General features: G+C 53.0%; 2 protein-coding genes across 2 annotated transcripts; both read right to left on the reverse strand.

Moving 5' to 3' along the window:
- Positions 1-2,540: 2,540 nt before the first annotated feature.
- LOC111160002 (crystallin beta B2) lies at positions 2,541-11,723 on the reverse strand. Its single transcript, XM_022522758.1, has 6 exons — positions 11,619-11,723; positions 9,856-9,935; positions 7,000-7,118; positions 5,672-5,804; positions 4,487-4,629; positions 2,541-2,803 (listed from the first exon to the last, which is right to left on the reverse strand). The coding sequence occupies exons 1-6, from the start codon at positions 11,671-11,673 to the stop codon at positions 2,635-2,637; spliced, it is 699 nt and encodes a 232-aa protein (XP_022378466.1). The 5' UTR covers positions 11,674-11,723; the 3' UTR covers positions 2,541-2,634.
- Positions 11,724-18,729: 7,006 nt separating this feature from the next.
- Positions 18,730-23,062, reverse strand: LOC111160076 (crystallin beta B3). The gene is made up of 5 exons (XM_022522886.1): positions 22,988-23,062; positions 21,510-21,628; positions 20,835-20,967; positions 19,836-19,978; positions 18,730-18,895 (listed from the first exon to the last, which is right to left on the reverse strand). The coding sequence occupies exons 1-5, from the start codon at positions 23,060-23,062 to the stop codon at positions 18,730-18,732; spliced, it is 636 nt and encodes a 211-aa protein (XP_022378594.1).

Consider the following 23,062-nt stretch of genomic DNA (forward strand, 5'->3'; position numbering starts at 1 on the left):
ACAGGGCTCGGTTCCAATCAGGGTCCGAGCGCGGACCCTCCAGGGCGAGCAACCCTGAGGCTGGGTCTCTGCTGCCACCTGGTGGCTAAAAGTGGGATTGCGCCTTGGGGGATGGCTCCCCGGAGAGACCTGAGTGGAGGCAGAGGGATCCACGTTTCGAGGTGTTGTATGGGTGGGGAGAGGTACCCACAGAGCACAGCGCCCCCTTGACGGAGACAGGGAGGGAGGAAGATGAAGGGGAGGGATAGGGAAGGAAGCAGGAGATAGAAATAAACAGAGAGGAACACAAAGAGAGACAGAAAGAGGCAGTGATAGCAAAGATATAGATAGGTCCCCAGAGAGACAAAAGGAAGTAGAAAGAGAGAGAGGAAAAGAGAGAGAGAGGGAAACACAAAGAAAATGAGAAACAATCAAAGCAACCTATGGGAGGAGCGACCTCAACCGGCCATCCTGTCCGGCCTTGTTCTTTCACTGGGGAGGGCGAGGGGTTCATAGAGTGTCCCACCGACGGTCGTGTGGACCCCCGCTGTCTGTTCCACCTTGTCAAAGCTCATTCCCAGCATCTCCTTTCCCTTGACAGAGTGTGTTTTGTAAAGATGGCCACCGTAATAGATCTCTTCCCATACACTGACCTTCTTCTCATTGACTGGTGGGGACTCGTCTCCTCCCCTCCAGCCTGGGTCCACCTATATGACCCGCTTTCAATAGGGTATGGAGGAAGTGATGCTGTATGGCTTCTGAGGCTAAGTCTTAATGCCATGAAACTTCCACCTTTCTCTTGGGACACTTACTCTTATAACCCAGCTACCGTGCTATGGGGAGGTCAGGCGGCTGTGTGGAGTGTCCACATTGGGGGGTGTCGGATCTGAGAGCCATAGTTGAGGTCCTAGCCAACAGCCAGCACCAACACCCAGCCATGGGACTCACCCCCAGCCTTTGAGCTACCTTAGATGACTCCATTTGGAGCAGAGATGAGCTGTCCCTACCAGGTCCTGTCCAAATGACACATCTGAGCAAAACAAATGATTGCTGTAATTTTACCACTAAGTTTTGGGTGTGTTGGTATGCAGGAATAGATAAGTGGAAATCCTGTCGGTGCTACCCACCACACACACACATCATGATGATGATCATCACCACGCAATCTCCCAGGACTTTGTGCTAAGCCAACCTTTAAAGTTTTCATGCCCTGAAGTGCCCCCTATGCCTAGAACATGGGACCACATTCTCTCATGCATCCCTGACTTTGCATACTCTGTTCCCCTTGCCAAGATTGTTCTCCCCACGATTTGCCTGGAAGATGCCAACGCTTCTTCCAACACCCCCACTTCCTTGGGAGGTCTGGTGCCCAGTACCCCTGCCTTCTCTTGGTGTTCTTGGCCCTTTCCTCTTGCCATCACTGTATTAGTGTCCTAGGGATGCCATTACAAAGTTTCCCAAACAGAGTGGCTTAAGCAACAGTATTTTATTCTCTCACAATGCTGTAAGCTGGCAGTTCAAGGTCAAGGTGTCAGCAGGGTTGGCTCTCCATGAGCATATATGCAATCCAGTATGAGACAGAGGTGGCCTTGCTCCACAGAGGGGGAAATGGACTTCTCAAGAAATGGTCCCAGGACAACAGGGGCCCGAAGGGAGCAAAAACCAGCTCCAGAAAGACTGAGAATTTACATGTGATGTTAGACGACATCAAAAGTGAAAACCACTACATCCAAAGATACTGAATCTAAAGTGAAAAGAAGTTGCCCTCTGGGAGTAGATATTTGCACTACAGATAATGAGCAAATGATGACCAGTTTTCCGGAGAATGTCTGAGTTATCTTATTTCATCTCCATTGAAACCAGATGAAGGAGGCACTGTTTTTTTCCCCATTTTTTCCCCAAGTACAAAGATGGGGCCCCTGAGAGGCAAAATGACTTGTCTGAGGCCAGATCTTTGGCCAGGACTCCGGAACAGCCATTGGAACCCAGGCCTGCCGCGAAGCTAAGTGATCAAGCCCACCAAGTAATGAAAGAGGGAGCACGGAACACACAAAGGCAGAGACGTGTGACTAGGGATGGGATGGGATGGGATGGGATTGCAGGGTTGTTGGCTCCTCTGGCAGATCTAAGAAAACTGGCATTCAAGGGGATTACACCCTAATGTGGGAATGGCAGGCAGTGGGTATATTTTTAAGGGCTGAAGCATCCTTCACGTGCCCCCGCAAGTGGTGGTTCTCAGCAACCATGGAAAAGGGAGCTAGGAGGTCAGCCCAGCCAGCCCCTCATGGGGCATAGGCGGTTGTAAAGCAGACAAAGAAACAGAAGCTCAGAGAGGTTGGACGGTATGCCCAAGGTCACACAGCCAAGAGCCTCAGTAAGGACTCTGCTGTCCTGCCCCAGCCCAGACACTCTCTGGTTCTCTCGGTCTGTTTCTGTCTCTGTCTCTGTCTCTGTCTCTGTCTCTGTCTCTCTCTCTCTCTCTCTCACACACACACACACACACATATACACACACGTAATACCCACTCCAGTTCCCATTGGAGATAAAAGGCAATGCAACACAAATTGCAAGTCACACTTTATTCACTCGCCAGGAGGTCTGGGGGGGATCCTGGGCAGCAGACCAAGCCCCTGGGAAGGAGGGAAAGGTGGGCACTAGTTGGAGGGGTGGAAGGCGCCCCGTTGGTGCCACTGCATGTCGCGAATGCGGCGCACAGACTGCACCTGGGGGTGGGGAGCCCCAAAGTCACCGCTGTCCTTGTAGTCTCCCTTCTCCAGCAGGTACTGGAGCCCGCGATAGCCAGGGTACTGGTAGCCGACCCAGCTGTAGGCCAGAGGGAAGGAGGGGACGTGCAGGACAGAGGAGAAGCAGAAAAAGAGGGAGAGAGGGATAGAGAGCATCTTTAAGCCGCTAGGAAAGGGGGAGCTCCCAGTCATTTCTCACTTCCTGATTGTTGAGCAGGAACACCACCCTTCCAGCATCCTGCCCCTGCTTTCTTCCTTCTCCTGATGGGGAGCTCACTACCTCTTGAAGCAACTTTTGACTGAAGGCCTGATGCTGGGATCAGAGGAAGGGGAGATCTCAAGCGCACTGAAGCCTAGAATAAGACAGGTTTCCTAATTGCCTCTGTCCACCCTCATCCCATCCCCATGCCTGGCTGCAAGGCCAAAGGAGAAGAGGCTAGGTCCCAGGAGCCCTCGGTAATCCCTTTGTCATTTGAAGTCATCACAATCTAGGGGTGGTCCTTCACTCTTGGGAGCACCTAATGAGAGTTACAGTTTCTTCCCCTCAAAATGATACAAAGTCTTGGCCAACAAGGACCTGCCTAGCCAATACCTGTGTGCACCTGCAGCTCTACATCTTGGTCTTGTGTCCTATGCACTAGCCAGTCTAGAGTTTGTAGAGTCCCTCAGACTCATCAGGCTCCTCCGACCACAGGACCTTTGCCCATGCTGTTCTCTCTCTGGAATGACCTTCTTTCCTCTCTTTACACCTGTACTTCCTACTCTTTCTTGGGATCTGAGTTCAAGAGTCCCTCCTTCAGGGAGGAAGTCCAGATTTGTGGCAGATTCTTAAATTATTAACGGTTGACCCCAGCTAAACTGTTATCTCTACAGAGCAGAAAGCAGACCTCTTTAATCTACCTTGATATACTCAGCACTGAATGTGATCCCTGGCACGTGGTGGGTCTCAGCCAATTGAACAATGAATGAAGAAATAAATGAAGAGGACCATGAACACAGAACTTGGCACACAATTTTAGGAACCTGATGAACCCCAGAAAGCCAGTACATGTTGGCCAACCAGCTCTCTGGAGGGCAAAAGAGTCTTGATTTTTAAACATGTTCCAATTTCAGTGGTATAAATACTCCCACTATGGCTGATTTTGACCTACCAAAGTTTCAACAACAAGCTCACCAATATTCTGAAAGTTGAGGAATGTGCTCTCGTGAGCTGGTGTGAACAGGCTGCAGCAAACCACTGCCCATAGCCCGTCTGTGGACCCGCAGAGAATCGAAGTTTGGCACAAGGAGAAATTCCCCATAGGTGATGGCCAGAGTCTATGTATCAAGGAACTTTAATTCAATGGGAAATGACACCTCCTGTTTCTAAACTCAGGGACCCATGCAGGAAAGAAGCAGCGTGGGCTGGACTTCCTGCCTCTCACAGTAGTGTTAAGACCACTCAACTCATCCTTTCCCTTCCGGTCCCCCCCTCTGCCTCATCTGTACCCCACTAATGTTCACTGTCTTGCTCTTGGGAACTGAGTTTAAGGCCATGCTTTCTCTCCTCCAGAAGTAGGGTATTTGCCCAAAGGGAAGATCTGGATGGGACCACAGGGGCTGAAAGCCACATACAAGCTCATGATTTCCATGCCCATTTTCCAGAGGGAAGACTGAGGTCGCAAGTATACAAGATCAGCAGGGTACAGGGCAGAGTGGGACTCAGGACCGCAGCAGTCTGGGCTCCTGCGGCAGGGGTAGCAGGGGCTGGGTCTCCACTCACGTGCCACTCTGCACCCGCACTGATGACACCTTCTCCTGGTATCCATGGGCATGGAAACTGGGCACATCATCATCTATGATTTCCATCTTCTTTCCTGTGAAGTTGGGGTTCTCATAGAGGATGATCTTGTGCTCTTGGCTGTCCTATGGATAGAGATCGGAGAAAGTGAGTGCAGGAGAAGAGTCCAGGGTGAGCCTTCCCACCTGTCCGGATGCCGCAGCATGGGGATCAGCACAATCTTGCTATAGACTTCTTGTCCCATACCCCTACTACCTAAGTGTCTATACCAACATCAGTTAAACACCAGCCATTTCTTGGGGTCCCACTGGGCTGTCTTCATGTTGCACTCAAGAGTCTATACTTTAAGGCACATTCAATTCTGATAGGTCCTTTTCCCTCAGCTCTCTTTAAAAAAAAAAAAAAAAAAGGCAGCCATGATCTACACACAGAGAGACACAGGCTGGTGGGGCCCCAAGCAGGCAGTTGGGGTATTTTGGCTTTCCTTCCTTGCCACACCTTTTCCCATCCTCCAGTTCCTGTGACAGTTTTCTTAGTCATCCCCTTTAATCCTTTAAAGACTCTCATGCTATCCAGCCATTAAGAAAACCGAGACTCAGAGAGGTAAAGCCGCTTGCCCATGGTCACACAGCTGGGAGCGCCAGAGCCAACATAGGAAACCAGGTCCAGGGGATACTAGGTCCAAAGTTCTCCAATCTTCCCTCAAGCTCTGGGGAGAGTTAGTCTGCCTCAAGGAGGCTTGGGAGTGGACCTGAGCACTGCCGGGCCCTGGGCCCTCCCTAAGAGTTCACATTCTAGTAAGAATCAGGATCAGAGAAGCACCAGAAGGTCCCACCAACATGAGTTATGAACACGAGCTAACCCACTTTTTCCTCCACACCCAATCCCAGAATATCTTTTCACATTTAGGATGGCTACTGTTTATTAAGCAATTGCTCTGTGATGGGTTCTAACCCAAGGAACCTCAGGCAGAAGATCTGAGTATCTCCATTTTACAGATGGGGAAACTGAGGCCCAGGAAAATGAACAACTTATGCTAGGTGACACAGGAAGTGCACCCCACCCATCAGAAAGCTCCCAGTGCTGGAGGTGAAATCTCCATCCTGGTCCGTAGAGCCCCGGCTCCAAGGTGGCCAAGAGAGGAGGCAACGAGAAGAGGCGCCTCACCACTTTGATGGGCCTCAGGGAGCTGAGGGAATCCGTCCTCCGGCTGCTGGTCCATGAGTCCCAGCGGGGATACTCGCCCTTCTCGAACACAAACTGCTCACCCTTGCAGTTGGCTTGTTCGTAGCCCACCCAGCTGCAGTGAGACAGAAGGAAGGCAGGTCAGGCCATCTCCAGCTTTCCCAAGCGGCTTGAGCCCCCGGGGCTAGCGCCTGCCCCGCTCCCCCATCAAAATCCAGATGCTGCCAAGCCAAGAGCAGAATCACCTCAGTCGTCCAGAGCTCAATTCTGAACCATCAATAATCCTTACTAAAAATATGAAAAGTTCTATTTCTAAAAAAAAGAAAGTAGAGAGGTGTCAAGTCCATTTGAGAAATCCTTCCATCCAAATGTTAACATAAAAAGGCAACTGAGAATCAGATACAGTGTTTACGTGGTCAAAACTTCACTTGTCTGGGAAGACGTTCTCCTGGGCCTACCAGATGCTCTGAGTATGTTGAATAATGGAGGCCCGAGTGGGCCCTTCCTTTGGCTGTATTCTCCACACCTGCAGACTCTGACTTAAGTGAAATCACTGCACTCTGCAGAATTCCCTGAGAACTTTGAGCTGTGGGATGGGTCACCCAGGACCCCCAACCCTCCCCCAACCCCCAGGATCCCTGACCTCTTGGGAGGGGCTCACAGGGGGCCACCCCCAATTCCTGAGGCTCTTGCAAAGACGGAGTGATCAGGAAACCAGAAGGATGGACCCCTGCGGGCTGCACTGAGCTATGTGATACAATTAGGGCAGAGTCACATCTTACTAGCCACCTTGCCTTCTCTCCAGGGTCAGGGACCCAAGGCTGCTAGCCCCCAAATGTGCCAGTGAATCTGCTGAGATCTGGTAAGACTGGGATCAGGGAAGGGGACGGTGAATACAGAGCTGGGACATCCGACTTTAAACCTCACAGGAGAGGGAGGACACTCCCAGAGCCAGAGATTGGCAACTCTAGAAGCCTCCATGAGAGTCACTTTGTCCATCTCCCTGCCTCGAGGAAGTGGCTGGCCTTGGGATCACGCTTTTCCCACCTTTGGAAGCCGAGACTCAGAAGGAAGTAGCTGGTCCAGTGTCACACACCGTGAAATTGGTGGAGTTTAGATTTGAACCCAGCTCTACCTGACCACAAAGCACAAATCATCTCCAGAGGCTGCCAGCCACCAAATCGCACAGTCCAGGGGGCACAATAAAGGCATATCCCCCCTCAGCTCCACAGCCCAGTTGCCTCACCCTGGTGGCCCCCAATGAGGTGAGCCCTCCCTGCCTGTGCGCCCTCCCAACCCCTGGTACATACGGTCCAGCCTGCACCAGAACAGAGCCCGCCTTCTCCACGCCAGTCTCCTTCAGGTTGGGGCAGGGCCCGCTGAGCTCATGCGAGTGGCCCTGGAAATTCTCCTGCTCAAAGATGATGATCTGTAGCAGGAGGAGAGTGTCAGACCCGTCACCATGGGGGAGAGGGAAGCAGGGCATTAGGAATGGGGAGGGGGCTCCAAGAGCCTGCGGGGATGCTGCCTGGCTCCTCTCTCAGGAGTCACAGGCCCAACGGGGAGTCAGACAGCCGCGGCTCCGCCAGTCCCCAGCTGTGAGACCTTGAGCCAGGACTTTGCCTCACTGAACCTCAGTTGCTCCATCTGTGAAATGGGAAATGACAGAACCTACCTGATGGGGTTGTTGGAAGGATTCAAAGAGTCATGGTTCACACACAGTATTTGCTCTGTGTGTGGGAGGCAGACTCCTGGGAATTAAGGGATGTCTTACAGAGCCCTCGGGCCTAAGTGGCAGAGTTGAAGTTGGAGTCCAAGTTTATCTGATGCCATTTCCATCGGGGCAGCCCTTTGCAAACTAACGTGCACACAAAGCCTCTGGGGTCTTGAGGAAATGTGGTTTCTGAGACAGCCCGTCCCAGGGTGCAGCCCCAGAGGCTGAATTTCTCACGAACTCACAGGTGAGGTAGGACTTCTCTTGCTCCTGCTAGAGCCAGTCCACCACCCTACACATCTACACCATCTCACCCCTGGCTCTGCAGGGCCCCTTCTGACCACCCCCCGGAATGCTTCTTAAAGGGGCTTCCCTCCCTTTGCATCACCTAGCACTCTCAGCAGCCCAGAGAAGGGGACAGTGTGATTCCCATCAAGGAGGTGGAAGGGGCCCCAAAGAATGTTAACTGGGAGGCCAGCCCCCACCTTCCATGATTGCAGAGCCCATTTGGGGGCGGGGGTTCTGTGGCCGCACTTCCCCAGGGAGCTGCCCCTGGGGGAAGGGCAGGGCTTAGGGCAGCGGGCTCCCAGAGGGAACGGCTGCACAATCTACAGGGTCAGCACTGGCTGGGTAAACACATCCCTCTCTCCCAGGCTGGGGATTAGCGAGATAAAGCCAGGACCAAGGGGTCCCGTGGGGCTCCGAGACAAATTCAATGGGCTCAGTCCAGCCTTTGTGGTCATTGACTCCACCGACCGCAGGAGGGTCAGGGGACATGGGCTCCATTGTCACCTCATTGTATCTGGCCACACAACCTTGGGAAGCAACTTGGCTGGTTTGAGCCTCAGGGGCCCATCTGTAGAATGGGGGAATCACGCCTCTTTTGCAGGGTACTGGGAGACTCAAGAACAGGGATGCTAGGGGCTGGTTGGTGGCGACCCTGGCCTGGATACGAGGGCTTGCAGGGGGGAGGAGGACAAGGAAGCTCAGCCTCTCCTTGTATCCACAAGGCCTCAGGGAGCCCAGAAACTCAGTGTTATTATTACTGCTATTGTTTGTGGGTCTTACCACATGGGGACTCACATTTGACACAATATCTAATCTTCCTATGTCTGTGGAATGTGCTCGACCAGTCCAAACGAGGATGTACTCTCACGGAAGAGACACATCGGATCTTGCAGATTTAGAATAGGAAGGAAATAATCGAAAATCACTTTCTCATAAGGATTCTATTGATTCTCCATGAGGCTCTAGTGGGTTTAATGAATGAGAATACGAGAATTAATTTCCGTTTCCTTGTCCTTGTTTATCGCGGCGGCTAGGACATGTTAAATCGCATATGCGGCTGGCTTTCTGTGTCTAGGGGACAGAGGGGGTCTGAACGTGACACAGAGGCCTTTGCAGTGGTCCTCAGACTCACATGGCTCACGCCCACCTCTGGGCCTCTGCACTCGCCGCGCCCTCCATCTGGAATGTTCTCCCTACCCCCACCTGGCGCACAGGGCTGTTGACCCGGATCTCTGCTCTCATGCCACCTCCCTCAGAGAGGCCTCCCTGATCACCTCTGCTAACACCACCTTTCTTCATTCATCCTGACTCTGCACCCCTTTCCCTGTTTCATGTTTCTTGAAACACTTCCCACTCCTCGAAGTCCTAGATTTGTTTGTTTGCTGTGTGTCTTTCCTCTAGAAAGTAAGAATGGGGTTAATGGGTGGGGGGACTGCATCGGCTCAAGCTTTCCCGGGCTGTGGGAGGGCAGTGCCTGGCCAGGGGTCCTGAAGCAGAGGGCCACAGGACGGAGCCAGGCAGAGGCGGCCAGGTGGATGGTTGCTGGTAGAAGCTTGGGTACAGATTGGGTATGATGAGCCCCAGCCATTGGGCTAGGATCCACCACCCCTCCCCTGCCCTCCGGGGTCATAGGAGGGCAGGGCCGACAAGGAAGCAAAATGATAACCTGTTGTTACATGGACACACCACACTCCAGGGTCATCTGGTTTCCTTTGTCTCATCATATCCACCATGTGTTGTGAATCCAGTTCTCCCCGTCTTACAAAGAAGGGAACTGAAGCTCAGAGAGTTCAAGTGACTGGCCCAGGACACACAGCAGGTTGGGAATCCCAGCTAGCTCCTGTCCGCAAGCCCCCTCTCACACTGGACTGTGGGTCTGCCCCAGCTCCGGGGAACCTCCATGGGCATTGAGGTACAGGGTAAGGCAGAGACACTGAAGTCACCAACGCTGGAGACCAGTGTCAGGAATCTTGGCGTGCCAGTTGTGGGCTGAGGAGGGGCCTGCAGAATCAGCATCCTACCCTGGATGCAAGTTGGGGAGACAGAAGCCCAGAGAGGGGAGCTTCAGGAAGAAAGATGCCAACTTGGCTTTCCAGAAGGGAAACTGAGGCTGGAAGAGTCATTCTGCTTGCCCGCCCTGCCCTCTCCCCACCACGGTACCGACCTTGGGGTTGAGGGGCTGTGGTTTGCCCGCTTGGGTCTGGTGGTCTGAGGCCATGGTGGGTGGTCCTGTGGAGGAATGACCTGGAAAATATGGGGAGGAGGCCATGAGGACCTCTCTGGGCCCCCGGCTTTCTCACCTGGGGGCCCCCGGGCTGCTCTGCTCCAGCCCTAGAGCCTGCTTTTGATCACCCTGGTCTCCGGTGGTCCCAGAGCAGTGGGATCCAAGAGAAGCAGTCTGAAATTCCATCCTTAGCTTCATTTCTTTGTGTCCAGGCCAGTTCCAGAAGGGAAAACGAGGTCCGCTAAGGAAGTGGTGGTAAACTAGAGCTTCAGCTGGTTCCCCAATGGGTCCCGGTCAGTTGGCTCCAGAAAGCAAAGCAGAAGGCAGAAATTTCCCGACCGGAAGAAAAGCGCGGTCACAGCACCCACACACTGGCCATGCTTGGCCACACTCTGGGTCCCCCTTTGTATCTCACAAAGCCCCCTATCCTCCCTGCCTCTCACCCCACCTTCCTCCTCCAGATTGCCTCCCCATCCCTTGCCCAGAACACCGAAAGCTCCTCTTTGCCGTCCATCTTCTTCCCCCCGTCCATGAATGCACACATCTGGGATGGAAGGCAAACTACAGGAAGCGAGGAAGTGAGTGTGATGCCCGACTGTCAGGCACCATGGTAGGCAGCCGCAAGGAGCATTCCTTGGCAGGAGAGAACGTCAGAAAAGTCTGGAACGCCGGCACTGTCTTCTTTCCCACAGGAGGGGCAGTGAACCCAAGCCTGTGTGTCCCCACTGAGGACGGGAGACCAGAGCTCCTGCTCCAGAGAGAATGTCCAGCTGCCAGAAGCCCTTTCCACACCAGAGGCTGGGCTGGGCCATCCCCCAGAAAGAAGAAATTCGAATAAGCAGCTTGGAAGCCAAACCTGCTATTCTCTCCTAAGTAACCAGCCCTGAGAGCCTGTCACAGGGTCAGAGGCCCAGCCGTGCAGCCCTGGTCATCAGCCTTTTCACGCTTTAGATTAAGTTCAGTTGGTTCAGTGTGGGGGTGCTGGTTCCACTGTTCACTGGCATTGAGGTCCCGGGCATGTCATCCTCTCTGTGCCTCAGTTTCCCACTCTGCCAAGTGGGGACAGCCATGGCGCCCAACAGTGTCTATAAACAGGTTGTGACGATTGGATGCCATGATGCATGAAGACGGGACGCATTTGGCAGGGGCGCTTGGTAAGTAGCCACTGCGATGGCATTAGCTGGGTTATTTCCACCAACCTTCAGCAGCCTTGAAATCCCCTGTTGCTAGGAGCACTCAGAGAGCCCTGGCGGCTTCCTAGCCACTAATAGTCCCAATGCTAGGCGTGGAACAGGCACCTGGGAATGGGGAAATGAGGAGGGCTGGCTCACTAGCCTAGAAACGATGCTGAACCTTCACTGGTTTGATTCCTTCCACGCACAAACCCTTGGAGTCTCCTCCCTAGTCACTACCGAAACAAAGATGCTGGTGGACCGGTTCTTATTGATAGAGAGTATTGCCTGTGTCCGAGCTATGTGCCACACTACCCACCGTTACGTTGAAGGCCCACGACGAAAGAGGTTTTATGACCCATCTCCCCATTTAACAGAAATGAAAACTGAGGCTTCAAGCATGGAAGTCTTTGCCCAAGGTCTCCATGTCCGAAAGGGGTAGCTTCTGGATTCGAACCCAGGCCTCCCACGCTCTCCATCAGGAATAAGGATGAGAGAAAAAGGCAAGGCAAGCAAGCAAGGCATTCTTACCAGTGACACCAGCCCCCGAGAGTGCCCGTGAAGCCCGGCCGGCGGGAGGTGGCATTTATACCTTCCCCAGGAGTGCCGGTGCCAAGACGGGTGATTGCTGCATCCCCAGAGAAAGCAGGACAAGCATGCTGGATTAAGCCTACACCAAAGCCCGGGTCAGCAAATGCCCACAGACATTGTGTCTCTGCACAATAATGTCATTAGCTTTTGGATTCAGCCGCGCCAGGGTGGTCAGGCGGCTGGGCAAAGGGATGCCCACTTTGCATGCATCAGCCGTCCGGCTGCCAGGACCGAGGGCATGCTGGGTTCACTGGTGTGATCAGTAGAACCCTGGGGGAAGGCAGACAGAGGCAAATCTCAGGGGCCCTGGGTGAGGGGGAAAAAACAAGGAAAGGAGAGTGGCTTGCCAGGGACCGGCATCCACCCACCCACCCGTACATCCATTCATTCAACAAATGTTCATCAGACATTTACTTGGTGCCAAGCTCTGTTCCGGGGGTAGTGTCAGGGAGGGACTCCAGCCCAGTCTAGACGGTCCAGGAGAGCTCCCAGGAAGATACAGAGTCCTCGGGTCTGGGGACAAATTAACGTAGGAAACCAGGCTGGAAGGAGTTCCAAACAGAAAGGGACCATATGCGGAAGCTAGTGTATTATTTGAAGATCTGAATGCAGGTTAATGAAGCTGAAAGCATGGCAGGGCCCAGGCCAGGGAGTCAAGGAGGAGAGCGGCCTGATGTTACAGACAAGGAAGGTAAGTTTCCCGCTGAAGACCCCAGACCGTCCTAGCACCGGCTGTTCTTAAGTGGGTCCTAAGAGCACCCCCAAGAGGTTTCTCCAAACCTCAGGGGCTTTGGGTCCTACAAGCACCCACTGCCCCATCGGCCCTTGGCCTCGATGCACATTTCCTCCACATTTCTCTCTCAAAGCCAGCCTGCGTCTTGACCAGATCCAAGATCAGGCAGGAGAGAAGGAACAGCCCTGGGACTCGGAGACCAGATTCGAGTGAGACTTGCTCTCCCCCACCTTCCATGCCCCTGACAGACAGACAGATAGGCAGAGAGGCAGACAGACACACAACCATGCTGCTTCTGTCTGTAACACTCCTCACCGCCTGACATGACGCTGTTCCTTTATTCGCCATCTTTCATATTAGAAGGTAAGCCTCACGGGGGGAGGGCCACTGCCTGCCTGGTTCACCGTGGAACCCATGGAGGGCAGATGCATGGGGGCGGGGAGGGGGTTTATTCATTTTCTGGGGCTGCCATAGCAAGGGACTGAGACCGAGGGGCTTAAAACAACAGAAACTGGGGGGTGCCAAATAGCGCAGCCTCTATGGAAACAGGATGGTGGCTCCTCCAAAAATTATCAGTAAAATTCCCCTATCACTCTGTGATTCTTCTTATGGATACTCAACCCCAAAGAATCAAAAGAAGGGCCTCAAACAGATACTCGAATGCCCACGTTCACGGTAGCCAAAAGGCAGAAACAACCCAAACGTTTGTTGACAGGTGAATGCATCAGCAGAAGTTATCCATAAAAGGGAAGACAATTCAGCCTGTAAAAAAGAAGGGAATTCGACCTATGTTAGGACATGGATGAACCTTGGGGACATGATGCTAAGGGAAATATACCAGCCGCAAAGTCCAAATCCTGCACGATGCCGCTTACATGAGATTTCCTGGGGTAGCTAAATTTATAGAGACAGGAAGCAGACTGGCAGGTGCAAGGTGCTGGGGAGGGAGGACGGGGTTGGGGGGGGTGGTGTTAGTGTTTAACCGACCCAGGGTCTCAGTATGAGATGATGAGAAAGTTCTGGAGACGGACGGTGGTGCTGGTCTCATGACAGTGTGAAGGTATTTTCATGGCACCGAACTGCACACGTAAAATGGTTAAAATGGCAAATTCGATGTTACGTAGTATATTTTAGCACAATGAAAATGTCTGAACAAGCCCATCCCCCAGAAATGTATTGTCACACAGTTCCAGAGGCCAGAAATCTGAAACCAAGGAGGGCTATGCTCCCACCAAAGGCTCTAGTGGGGCGAACCACAAAGCACCTGACTTTCGGTGTGTCCCAAGCTGTCTGCCCTTCTAGGCCATGAGTTTGGTCCAAGCTCAGCCGTGTCCATACCCCTGGCACCTGCCTGGGCCCAGCACAACGTAAGTGCTCAGAAGGTATTTGCTGACTGTTCAAATTAATCAGTGAATAAGAAATACAGAGATGAGCAAAGGTGTCTTAGTCTGGGCGTTACCAGAAGCAGACGCTAAGACAAGAGTTCACAGGCAGGTAGTTTATTGGAGAATTGATCCCAGGAGCAATCCGCAGGGAAGGGAAAGCAGCCAATTAGGTGTATCCGTGAGCAGGTTACCCCAGGTCTTCTTGAAATGATGTGAGGTTGTGTGATCCATTCTGGCCAATGGATTCTGAGATGTCTCAGATGTCTGGTCATTTTATCACAGACTTTCTAGCACTTTGTCTTCCCTTGCCCTGAGATGCATTGTTACAAGAGGGTAGAGTCATTCATAGGGTCTATGAATGACTGGGTGAAGAAGACCAGCATTAGACCAGCATTAGAGATGTCACCCAGGATGAGAAATAAACCATCACTGTTAAACCACCAAGACTTGGGGGCTGTTTGTTACCCAGCATAGCCTGACTGATACATGGGAAGAGAAGATTTGGACCTCCTCTCTGCCTCATGTTGCTACAAAGAGGATAGGCCTTACTGTCCCCAAACACAGTTTACTCCTTAGATGCAGGAACCAGAGCTAAGAACCTTCGAGATCCTCAAGTGGAAAAGTTCTCAACTCCATCAGAACCAACACTCCCTTCTCATGATGTTCATTTTGCGATGTTCCGCTTTCCTGGAACAAAATTGATCCTATAATCCCCATATGTTCTTGCTTTCAAATTAAATTCATCCAAAAGTGCCCTGTCTATAATATAAAGGAATAATAAAATGAAAGGTGTAATAATACGTATTTAAATATGAAAGGTTTGAGCACAGTGATTATACCAGATGAAATAACAAAGGAATTGGAGGTGTTTGTGCTACTTATCATAGACAGGTTTGGATAGGAAAGTGATATTGAACAGAACACGCATTTGACATGCTCACATGCCTCGGAACAACCATATTGAACATAACACAGCCGCACGTGCGGACTGGCCCAGTGGTGATTTATCACCGATGCCAACTCCATGACCAACACCGTCACGGGCCCCATGATTTCACAAAATGGGGAAGAATGCTTGGGCAAGTTCTCACCTGAGGAGTGGGAGATGCATTTGCTGAGGCTTGCCAAGGCTGGGGTCCCAGGAGAATGCCCACAGAGCCTGCTGCCCAGCTCCCAAGAACCCTTGGGCTCCAGTCCTGTCTCCATGAGCCTGGCTCACCCCCAGGCCCCCTTTTCCCAGTGAAGCCTTGGTGCTGCTTGGATTCTCACCATGCAGCTTAGTTGCCTTATGTCCTTGTTTGCGCTGGAGTCCTTAGGACAAACCCCAGTTACCGAGTAATTGGGAAGTCCCTGCTCCACACAACTATGGAGTCCATCTCCAGAGTCACCATTTTCGATGATGAGGTGGAAGATTATCCCTTACCAGGCCGTTCCTCTGTTTTACCCATTGTTCTCTGCCTTTCCTGCAAATTACATTCGTGTTAATACTCACAACAACTGGGGCGCCTGGGTGGCTCAGTCGTTAAGCGTCTGCCTTCAGCTCGGGTCATGGTCCCAGGCATGGTCCCTGCATCGGGCTCCCTGCTCAGTGGGGAGCCTGCTTCTCCCTCTCGCTCTCGCCCTGCTTCTGTTCCCTCTCTCTATCAAATAAATAAATCCTTCTGTTCTCTCTCTATCAAATAAATAAATAACATCTTAAAAAATAGTCACAACAATCTATGAGATAGGTAGTGTTATTAGTCCCGAGTTACGGATGAGAGCATCAAGGTACAGAGAGGCTAGGCAACTTGCCCAAAGGCACACAGCAAGTGGTAGAGCCTGGAAAGGACACCAAGTGGTAAGGATCAAGAGCCCCATTCAGTCATTCTGCTCCTTACCCCTTGACCATGCTTCCTTTAACTGGTAGACTACACTGCCTCTTGATTAAACAGGTAAAGTGATTTCCTATCCCTCACCCGCAACCCCCTTATCACCAGGAGATACTCTTACTTTATTATCCCTTTCAGACTCTGTCCCTGCAGAAGCTAGAATTTGCATCTAGAGGAGATAAGCATGGCCTCTTGGAGTTATATGGGCCTGGGGTCAAATCTCAGCTCTGCCCCTCTTAGGCTGTGTGACCCCAGCAGTCAGCTCTCCCTCTCTGAGCTTCCCAGGCTGTTAGGAGGATTGAATGGGAAAATGCCTTGGGATACTTCCAGAGAGCAAGCTCTCCCTGAGCCAGATGGTTAGTACAGGTAGGAGGCTTTGGGTGTGACCCTGGATCTGGGTCTGGTGACACCCCACCTCTAGCGTCAGTCCACCTGCAAACCCTGGGGGCCAACCACAGAGTGGACAAGCTGGCAGGCCGGGCCTGGGTTGGGGGACGGGCGGGATGAGCTTTGGAGGCAGACATCATGAACTTGAGTGCTATTCCCACCACTCTATAGAGCTCTGGGCAATTTCTTCAGGGCTCTGGGCCCCCATCGCTCTCTCTGCCCACGGGGATCAGTGTCGCCTGTCAGCAGGTTAGAGATGACACCGTAAAGCAACCTTCAGTATATTCTGCTCACTGTGGGGACAGTCGGTGGCTTCTATTATTATTGTTGCTGCTATTGATTTTTTTTCTCTGCCATGTGTCCCTGCCCCTGAGGCACACGTCGCAGGGAGCCGGGCTCAGGAACGAATGTTCTAGCGTCCGCACACAGAGTGCAAACCTCAGCTCTAACCCTTCTTGTAGAAAGGTGATGCCGCCTCCCTGAGCCTCGGTCTCCTCATCTGTGAAATTGGATGAGCGACAGTGCCTGCCTTCCAAGGTCATCTTAGGGTTCAGTGACCCAGATCAAGTTCCAACAAGCCTAGCGCTGGGTTTAGCATTGAGTAAGGACTGATTTACAAAGCAAAACAAGATCTCTGTCTGTGAGAGGGGGTGAGACTCGGGGGCAGAGGGAGGGGGAGGAGGGAGGAGTGGGGGTACTGCCATCCTTTCTGGGGGAGAAGTCAACCCTGCCCTTGGTCCACCTTGTTGCTGAGTGTCCCTCACCTTCCACCCCAAGCCTGATGCCCCACCCAGTTCTCCCCTACACCCCAAAGTAAAAATAATTCAAGGTGATGGCTCAGCTGTGCATATATATTTTTAAATATGTAGGCTAAGTAACCACAATTGCTGTATTCTTTTCAGCGCCTTCCTGAGGCTCCCTCAGACCACCCCACACCAGCTGCATCAGTGGTGGGGACACTGCAGGTGGCTGGGACCGGCTCTGGGCACAACAGGGGAACCAAATCAGGGAAGCACACAGGACAGGCTCATGGAGATGGGAAGGCTGAAGTCAGGTCCCTGGGACTGCAGGAAGACAGCTGTCACCTGACTCTCTGAGAGGACACTCCCTCCTCATCCCATGGGGGCCAGAGGAGACCCCCATTTAGGGCTGGCCCTGCCATGGCATCCCCCTTCGGCCAGATGAAGGCATGGAGGATGGGAGAAGTCACAGTCAGCGGGGGGAGGTGGGATGGGGGCTCAGTCCTCCAGCTGAGGCTGCAGAAGCCCTCTGGGAGGTGGACAGAGCTACCAATACATGGAAAAGAGACAGTCAGAGAGATCATACCATCAGGGCTCAGCTGGTGGCCTCCCGGCTTAGCCCCCTGCATCCCCTGTGGCCCCATGGTCTACACTCTGCTCTACAGTCAGAAGAATCCTGTTAAGTCATATCTGGCCTCCTTCAGACTCTCCATGTGGAGCCCTAACTATTCTGACCCCACTCCCTCTCTGACCACTCCCCCATTCAACTGCTTACTCCTTTCTGGACCGACTGTGGTCCTCACCAAGTCTCCATCACACAGCCGCACTCCTGGTTGGGACCTTCACACCCACTACTCCTCTACCTGGAATGTTCTTATGGTTCATTCAGGTCTCAACTCAAATGTCACCGCCTCAGAGCAGAGTTCTCTGACCAACAAACCCCACCCCCCATCAGCTGCCATCATAATATTGCACTTCCTTCTGTAGCGTGATTCAGAATCTACTTGTTTGTCTGTTTCCTGTCGGTCTCCTAGAAGGTGAACTCTGTGAGGGCAGGACTTTGTTTTGTTCCCTGCTGTGTCCTCAGGCTTCAGACAGGGCCTGGCATTTGCTGAATCAATTCATGAAAACAGACACTGACAGAGAGTTGGATGGGGACATGAAGGATGGATGGATGGATGGATGGATGGATGGATGGATGGATGGATGGAGAGATGGATAGGTGGGCGAGAGATAGAATGGATGGATCAATGGGAGGACAGATGGATGGATGGATGGATGGATGGCTGGATGGACGGACAGATGGACTGACGGATGAATGGATGGGTGGACAGATGGATGTGTGGGCGAGAGATAGAATGGGTAGATCAGTGAGAGAATGGATTGATGGATGGGTGGACAGATGGATGGGAGAGAGAGAGAATGGATGGATCAATGGGAGGATGGATGGATGGATGGATGGACTGACTGATGAATGGATGGATGGATGGATGGGAGAGAGACAGAAAGGATGGATCAATAGGAGAATGGATGGAAAGAACTGATTGAAAAATGCATGGAAGGATGGATAGAAAGATGGGTGGGTGGAAGAATGGATAGACAGATGGATAGATGGATGGACAGACTGAAAGATGGAAACACAGGAAAACAAACACAAAATCAGTGCAAGTTGCTCATGTGATTCTGCCAAAAACAACCAGAGCCTCGGGTAGGAGCCCAGCTCACAGCCCCCCTTGGGGGTTCTCAGAACCCCAAAGCCCCAGCCCCTTCAAGAAGGGACACAGAGGAACATGGCAGGTGGGGGACCGGCCCCAGGCTTTATTGAGCAGATTCCGGGGAAGGGGGGACAGGCAGACCATCACCCTGGCCCTGGAGCCTCCTTTTCTTGCCTCTGCTTCCCCCCAGGGCGGGCCTGGGCCACTGGGGCCTGGGTGCCCTTCAGCTGCTGAGGAAACAGCCCCGCTTGTGCCACTTCTGGTCGCGGATGCGGCGCACGGACTGCAGCTGCGGCTGGTTCGCGTCCCACTCGTTCCAGTGGCGGTACTCACCCCGCTCGAACACGTACTGGTGCCCGCGGTAGCCAGGGAACTCATAGCCGACCCACCTGCCGGGAACCAAGGTCAGAGTGAGGACGGTCAGCTCCCTGCCTCCAGCCACACCAAGACTTTTAAAGCCAGCATCTGACCATGCTCTCTGCCTGGCTAAATTTCTCCCTGGCTCCCCAGTGCCCTCCAGATGAATTCAAACTCACTACCCAGCTCACAGGTCCTGCACGAACCATCTCCAGCCTCATCCCTCAATGCTCCTTCTCCACACCCCATACTCCAACCTCTCTTACTCTACTTTCCTTGAAGTGGAATGTCTCTGAGCCCTTATACAGGCTGTTCCTTCCGCCTGGAACGCTCTTCCTCGTCTCATCCGTGGCCCTCTCTCCCTTTTCATTCGTATTCTTTACATCTCAATTTATATGTCTCCTCCTCCAGGAAAGCCTTTGCTGATTCCCCTAGGCTGAATCGAGTGCCTGGAGGGGACTTCCAGAGCCCCGGTGTGTCCCCGACCCCCCCATCACAATCCTGATCACAGTGACTTGTGGATACCTGTCTCCTTGTCTCTCTAGCAGACTAAAATTCTTAAGGGCAGAGGCTGTGTAATTCTCGTTGCTCCTCTACTCTGCACATAAAAATGTTTAGTAAAAAGCTGTTGAATAAATTATTGTCAGGGAGAGGTGGCACCCTTCAAGGCTCAACCCCAGCCCATAGGGTGAGATGCAGTCACTGACAAAGGGAAGGTGATCTTAAGATTGCATTAACAGAGGTATTAAGCCTGGAAGGAGGGAGGTGATATACCATGTACTCTCCCATGTGCTATTCAGCTCCTACCTAGAGAACCACTATGTCACTTCTTACCCTGGTAAGAAAGACCAGGATTATGAAAAGGACCTAGAAGAGCAGGGGGCAGCCACTGGATAGGAAACACAGTGAAGAGAGATTCTATTTGGAGCCAGAGGACGGGGCAGGGGCAGGAGTGGGGAATGGGTCCCTTACGTCCCATTGATGGCCCGGATGCTCGCCACGCGGTCCTGGAAGCCATGAGCCCAGAGGCTGGGCACGTCATCATCTACTATTTCCATCTTGCGGCCGCTGAAGGCTGGGTTCTCAAACAGGTGCAGCTTGTGATCTGGGCCGTCCTGGGGATGGGATCACGGGGTGAGCGGGCTGTTCCCACTCTCGGAGTAGGAGTTGGGAGGTGCAGGGAAGAGTTCAGTGACCACACAGCCAGGCCCACCACCAAGCCCATTGCCTGAGGAATAGGATTCCCAAGAGGCCCGCACAGGGGACAGGGGTTAGGGGCAGCTCCTCCAGAGCCACTCTCCTTAGGAAACTTAGAGCCAGGCATCCATGACACCAAGAGGGGGCCTTTCAGCTCTTGTGAAACCCCACCATTTAGCAGATAGGGAAACCAAGGCACAGAGAGGCCAGAAGGCGATAAAAGTCAATAACAGAGGAGGATTCCCTGTTCAATAAATCAGGCTCTGATGTTGTCTTCTTAGCTTTCCTCCTGCTGTCATCCAAGCAGGCATCGGTTACTGTGACAAGGAGAGAGGGCTGGAGCGGCCACCGAGAGTGGAAGAAGCAGGTGAGGGGAGCAGAGTGACAATTTAAAAGTGTCACTGTGGACCGAGTCCCTTCTGGGTGTTTGGGAAAGGCAAGTGAAGAATCAGTTCCTTTCTGAAGCTACTTTCTGAATGTGTTGCTTTGAGCACAATACTGATCCGAGGCTGGGCCATGAGGCTTCTGATTTTTAACAGGGTTACACAGAGAAGTGTCAATGCTGTGCTGGGAATTCAAGATGTGAATCCTCGTGTCCCAACCCCCAGCCCCATGACCATAGCTAGCTTCCTCTCATGCCATGCAATCTTTCAGGTTGGAGATGAAGAGGTCCCTTCGCAAGCCGGACGTGTACCAGCCCCGCCCTCTGCTGAGCTTCTGCAGAGAGCTTGGATGACAAGCTTCTAGGAGGTCCCTGAAGCGGGAGGTACTTACGATGAGCAGAGGGCGAAGGGACAGGAGGCTATCACTGTGGTGGCTGTTGGACCAGGCATCCCAACGAGGGTAATCTCCCTTCTCCAGCACAAACTGCTCCCCGCGGAAGCCTCTGCGCTCGAATGCCAGCCACCTGCAGGAGGAAGCAGGCCTGGGTCACTGCTGCTGCTGCGGGAGGGCCCTTGTCTAGTGAGGAAGGACCCCCAAGCTGCTGACCTTTGACCTTCAACGCTCCCTCCAACCTGACCGCGGACCCCTGGTCTGGGTATTAAAGGAGTTCCTAGAACATCCTGGAAGCTGAGACTGAGCCAGAAAATCATCCCGGGAAACAGTATGGAGAATCTATTTTATATGCAGCCTCCATGTAAGTGCTCGGGAACATCCTTCCAGTGTCTGGCACATAGTAGGTAATCCAAAGACAAATTCCTCTCCCTCCTTCTCCTTCACCTTATTATTATGTTATTGTTGTTATTTATGTGCATCTTTCCATTCGTTTTCACAAAAACTCTGTCTGAAGTACATGCTGCTGTTATCCCCATTTGATAGACAGGAAAACTGAGGCCGGAGATGGGAATGGAGTCGATCCCCCGAGCAGATCTAGAACGGGAACCCGGCCCTCCTGCCTCCCAGGAGGTTTGGGGCTGTGAGGAGGGGACTGGGGGTCCAGGTACTCACGGCCCAGACTCCACCTGGATGGAGCCCACCTTCTCCAGCAGGCTCTCCGTCAGGTTGGGGCACTCGGCCGAGAGCTCGCACCGCTTGCCCTGGAAGTTCTCCATTTCGTACACGATGACCTGAAAGGGCAGCACCCTGAGCACCCCACGGGGGGTCGGGCTCCCAGTCCCAGGCCCAGGCCCAGACCCCAGCCTGCGCAGTAGCACTTGGGGCAGGGCAGGGAGGTACCATCCATCCCCTGGGCTCCATCCCCTCTGCCTTGACCCCTCCGGAGCCAGCACGGGCCACGGGCTTGCACTGCCCCTTCGTGGCCATCGAAGGGAACGCCTCCAGGAACCTCAATTAAAGGAGGGATTGCAACTAGCATTTGGCAGGTCCCTATCTGGGAGAGTGAAATGACCCAGGGAAGGAAATGAAGCTGCTTATGGCCAGGAGGAAATGTGGGCCCCATTTTAAACTTCTCAAGAGAGGCCAGAAAGCTATATTTCCCTGAATGTGAAATTTCCCTGTGCCTGACAACGGAAAACACCAGTTGGCAATCTCTGGGCCGCTCTTCACCAGTCCGATGTCCAGAGAGGAAAAGGCTGCAAAGGAAGAGGAAGGCTACACCTATCTTATCCACCTAGAAGCACAAACTGTCTTCAGAGAAGATCCCTGGGGACACCTCTGTTCTGGTTATTTTATAGAAGGTTCAGAAAGGGTAAGTCCCTTGTCTCAGGCTGCACAGCACATTAGGTAGAAGCACCAGTATTCAAGAAGTGGCCTGGTGGTTTTCTCCCCTGCCCTGGTGCAGACAGGGCATGGCCCACAGGAGCCAGGGGAACAGGAAGAGCCGGCAGTGGCACCCACCTTCATGGTGGGCAGCTGCCTCTGGGGCTTTGAAAAGGCCTTGAGAAGTCCCTAGACCAGCCCTCTGCTCCCACCAATAAGGCCCTGTGCCGGGCAGGCCTCTGCTTCTTTTCCACTCTCTTCAAAGCCACCAGCACATCTGAAGGAATGCCCTTGCCCACAGTTATCCTCTTAGTCAGCCCATCCTCAGACCCTGTCTCAGATTAAAGTCCCTAGGAACAGCTTGGAAAGGGAAGAGCTGACAAATTCTCACTTTTGGAATTCTCCTTAGCACCAATTCTGGGGGCTGAGATGGGGAGCACTGCTCCCATTTTCCAGATGGGGCTGTTGAGGCCCAGAGAAGCTGGGGAACTGGACTGAGGTCAGGCAGGAGAGTCAGCACCCTGTCTCCTGAGACCCCCGGGTATCTCTGCCCCATGGAGTCAGGCTGCATTTGGGCTACCAGTTCCCTTCTGCAGATGAGGACACAGAAGAGAGGAGACGCAGTACAGTCATGGTGAGCGAGGTGTCTTCCCAGCCCTTGATGGCTGGAAGGGCCACTGTTCCTTTCTGCCTGGCAGAGAAGCTGACCCCAAGGCCCAAGGGCAACCCCAGCCCCACAGCCCCTGGGACCCCTCCCTGCCTTATACCTTGTAGCTGCCCCCAAGGCCTCCATGGCTCTTGCCAGCCGCAGCCTGCTCTGTCGTTCCGTGCTGTTCCGCCAT

This window comes from Enhydra lutris, unplaced genomic scaffold, assembly GCF_002288905.1.
Source record: "Enhydra lutris kenyoni isolate GAN:26980312 unplaced genomic scaffold, ASM228890v2 scaffoldscaffold73, whole genome shotgun sequence".
NCBI lineage: Eukaryota > Metazoa > Chordata > Mammalia > Carnivora > Mustelidae > Enhydra > Enhydra lutris.

Coding starts and splice junctions, on each gene's coding strand:
- LOC111160002 (XM_022522758.1), bottom strand. CDS start 11,673: ATGCCACCTCCCGCCGGCCGGGCTTCACGGGCACTCTCGGGGGCTGGT. Junction 5,805..6,999: donor GTTCTGGTGCAGGCTGGACC/GTATGTACCAGG, acceptor GTCTCACTGCAG/CTGGGTGGGCTACGAACAAG. Junction 2,804..4,486: donor GTGCGGGTGCAGAGTGGCAC/GTGAGTGGAGAC, acceptor TCTGGCCTACAG/CTGGGTCGGCTACCAGTACC.
- LOC111160076 (XM_022522886.1), bottom strand. CDS start 23,062: ATGGCGGAACAGCACGGAACGACAGAGCAGGCTGCGGCTGGCAAGAGC. Junction 21,629..22,987: donor GCCTTGGGGGCAGCTACAAG/GTATAAGGCAGG, acceptor CTGCCCTTTCAG/GTCATCGTGTACGAAATGGA. Junction 18,896..19,835: donor ATCCGGGCCATCAATGGGAC/GTAAGGGACCCA, acceptor GGTTCCCGGCAG/GTGGGTCGGCTATGAGTTCC.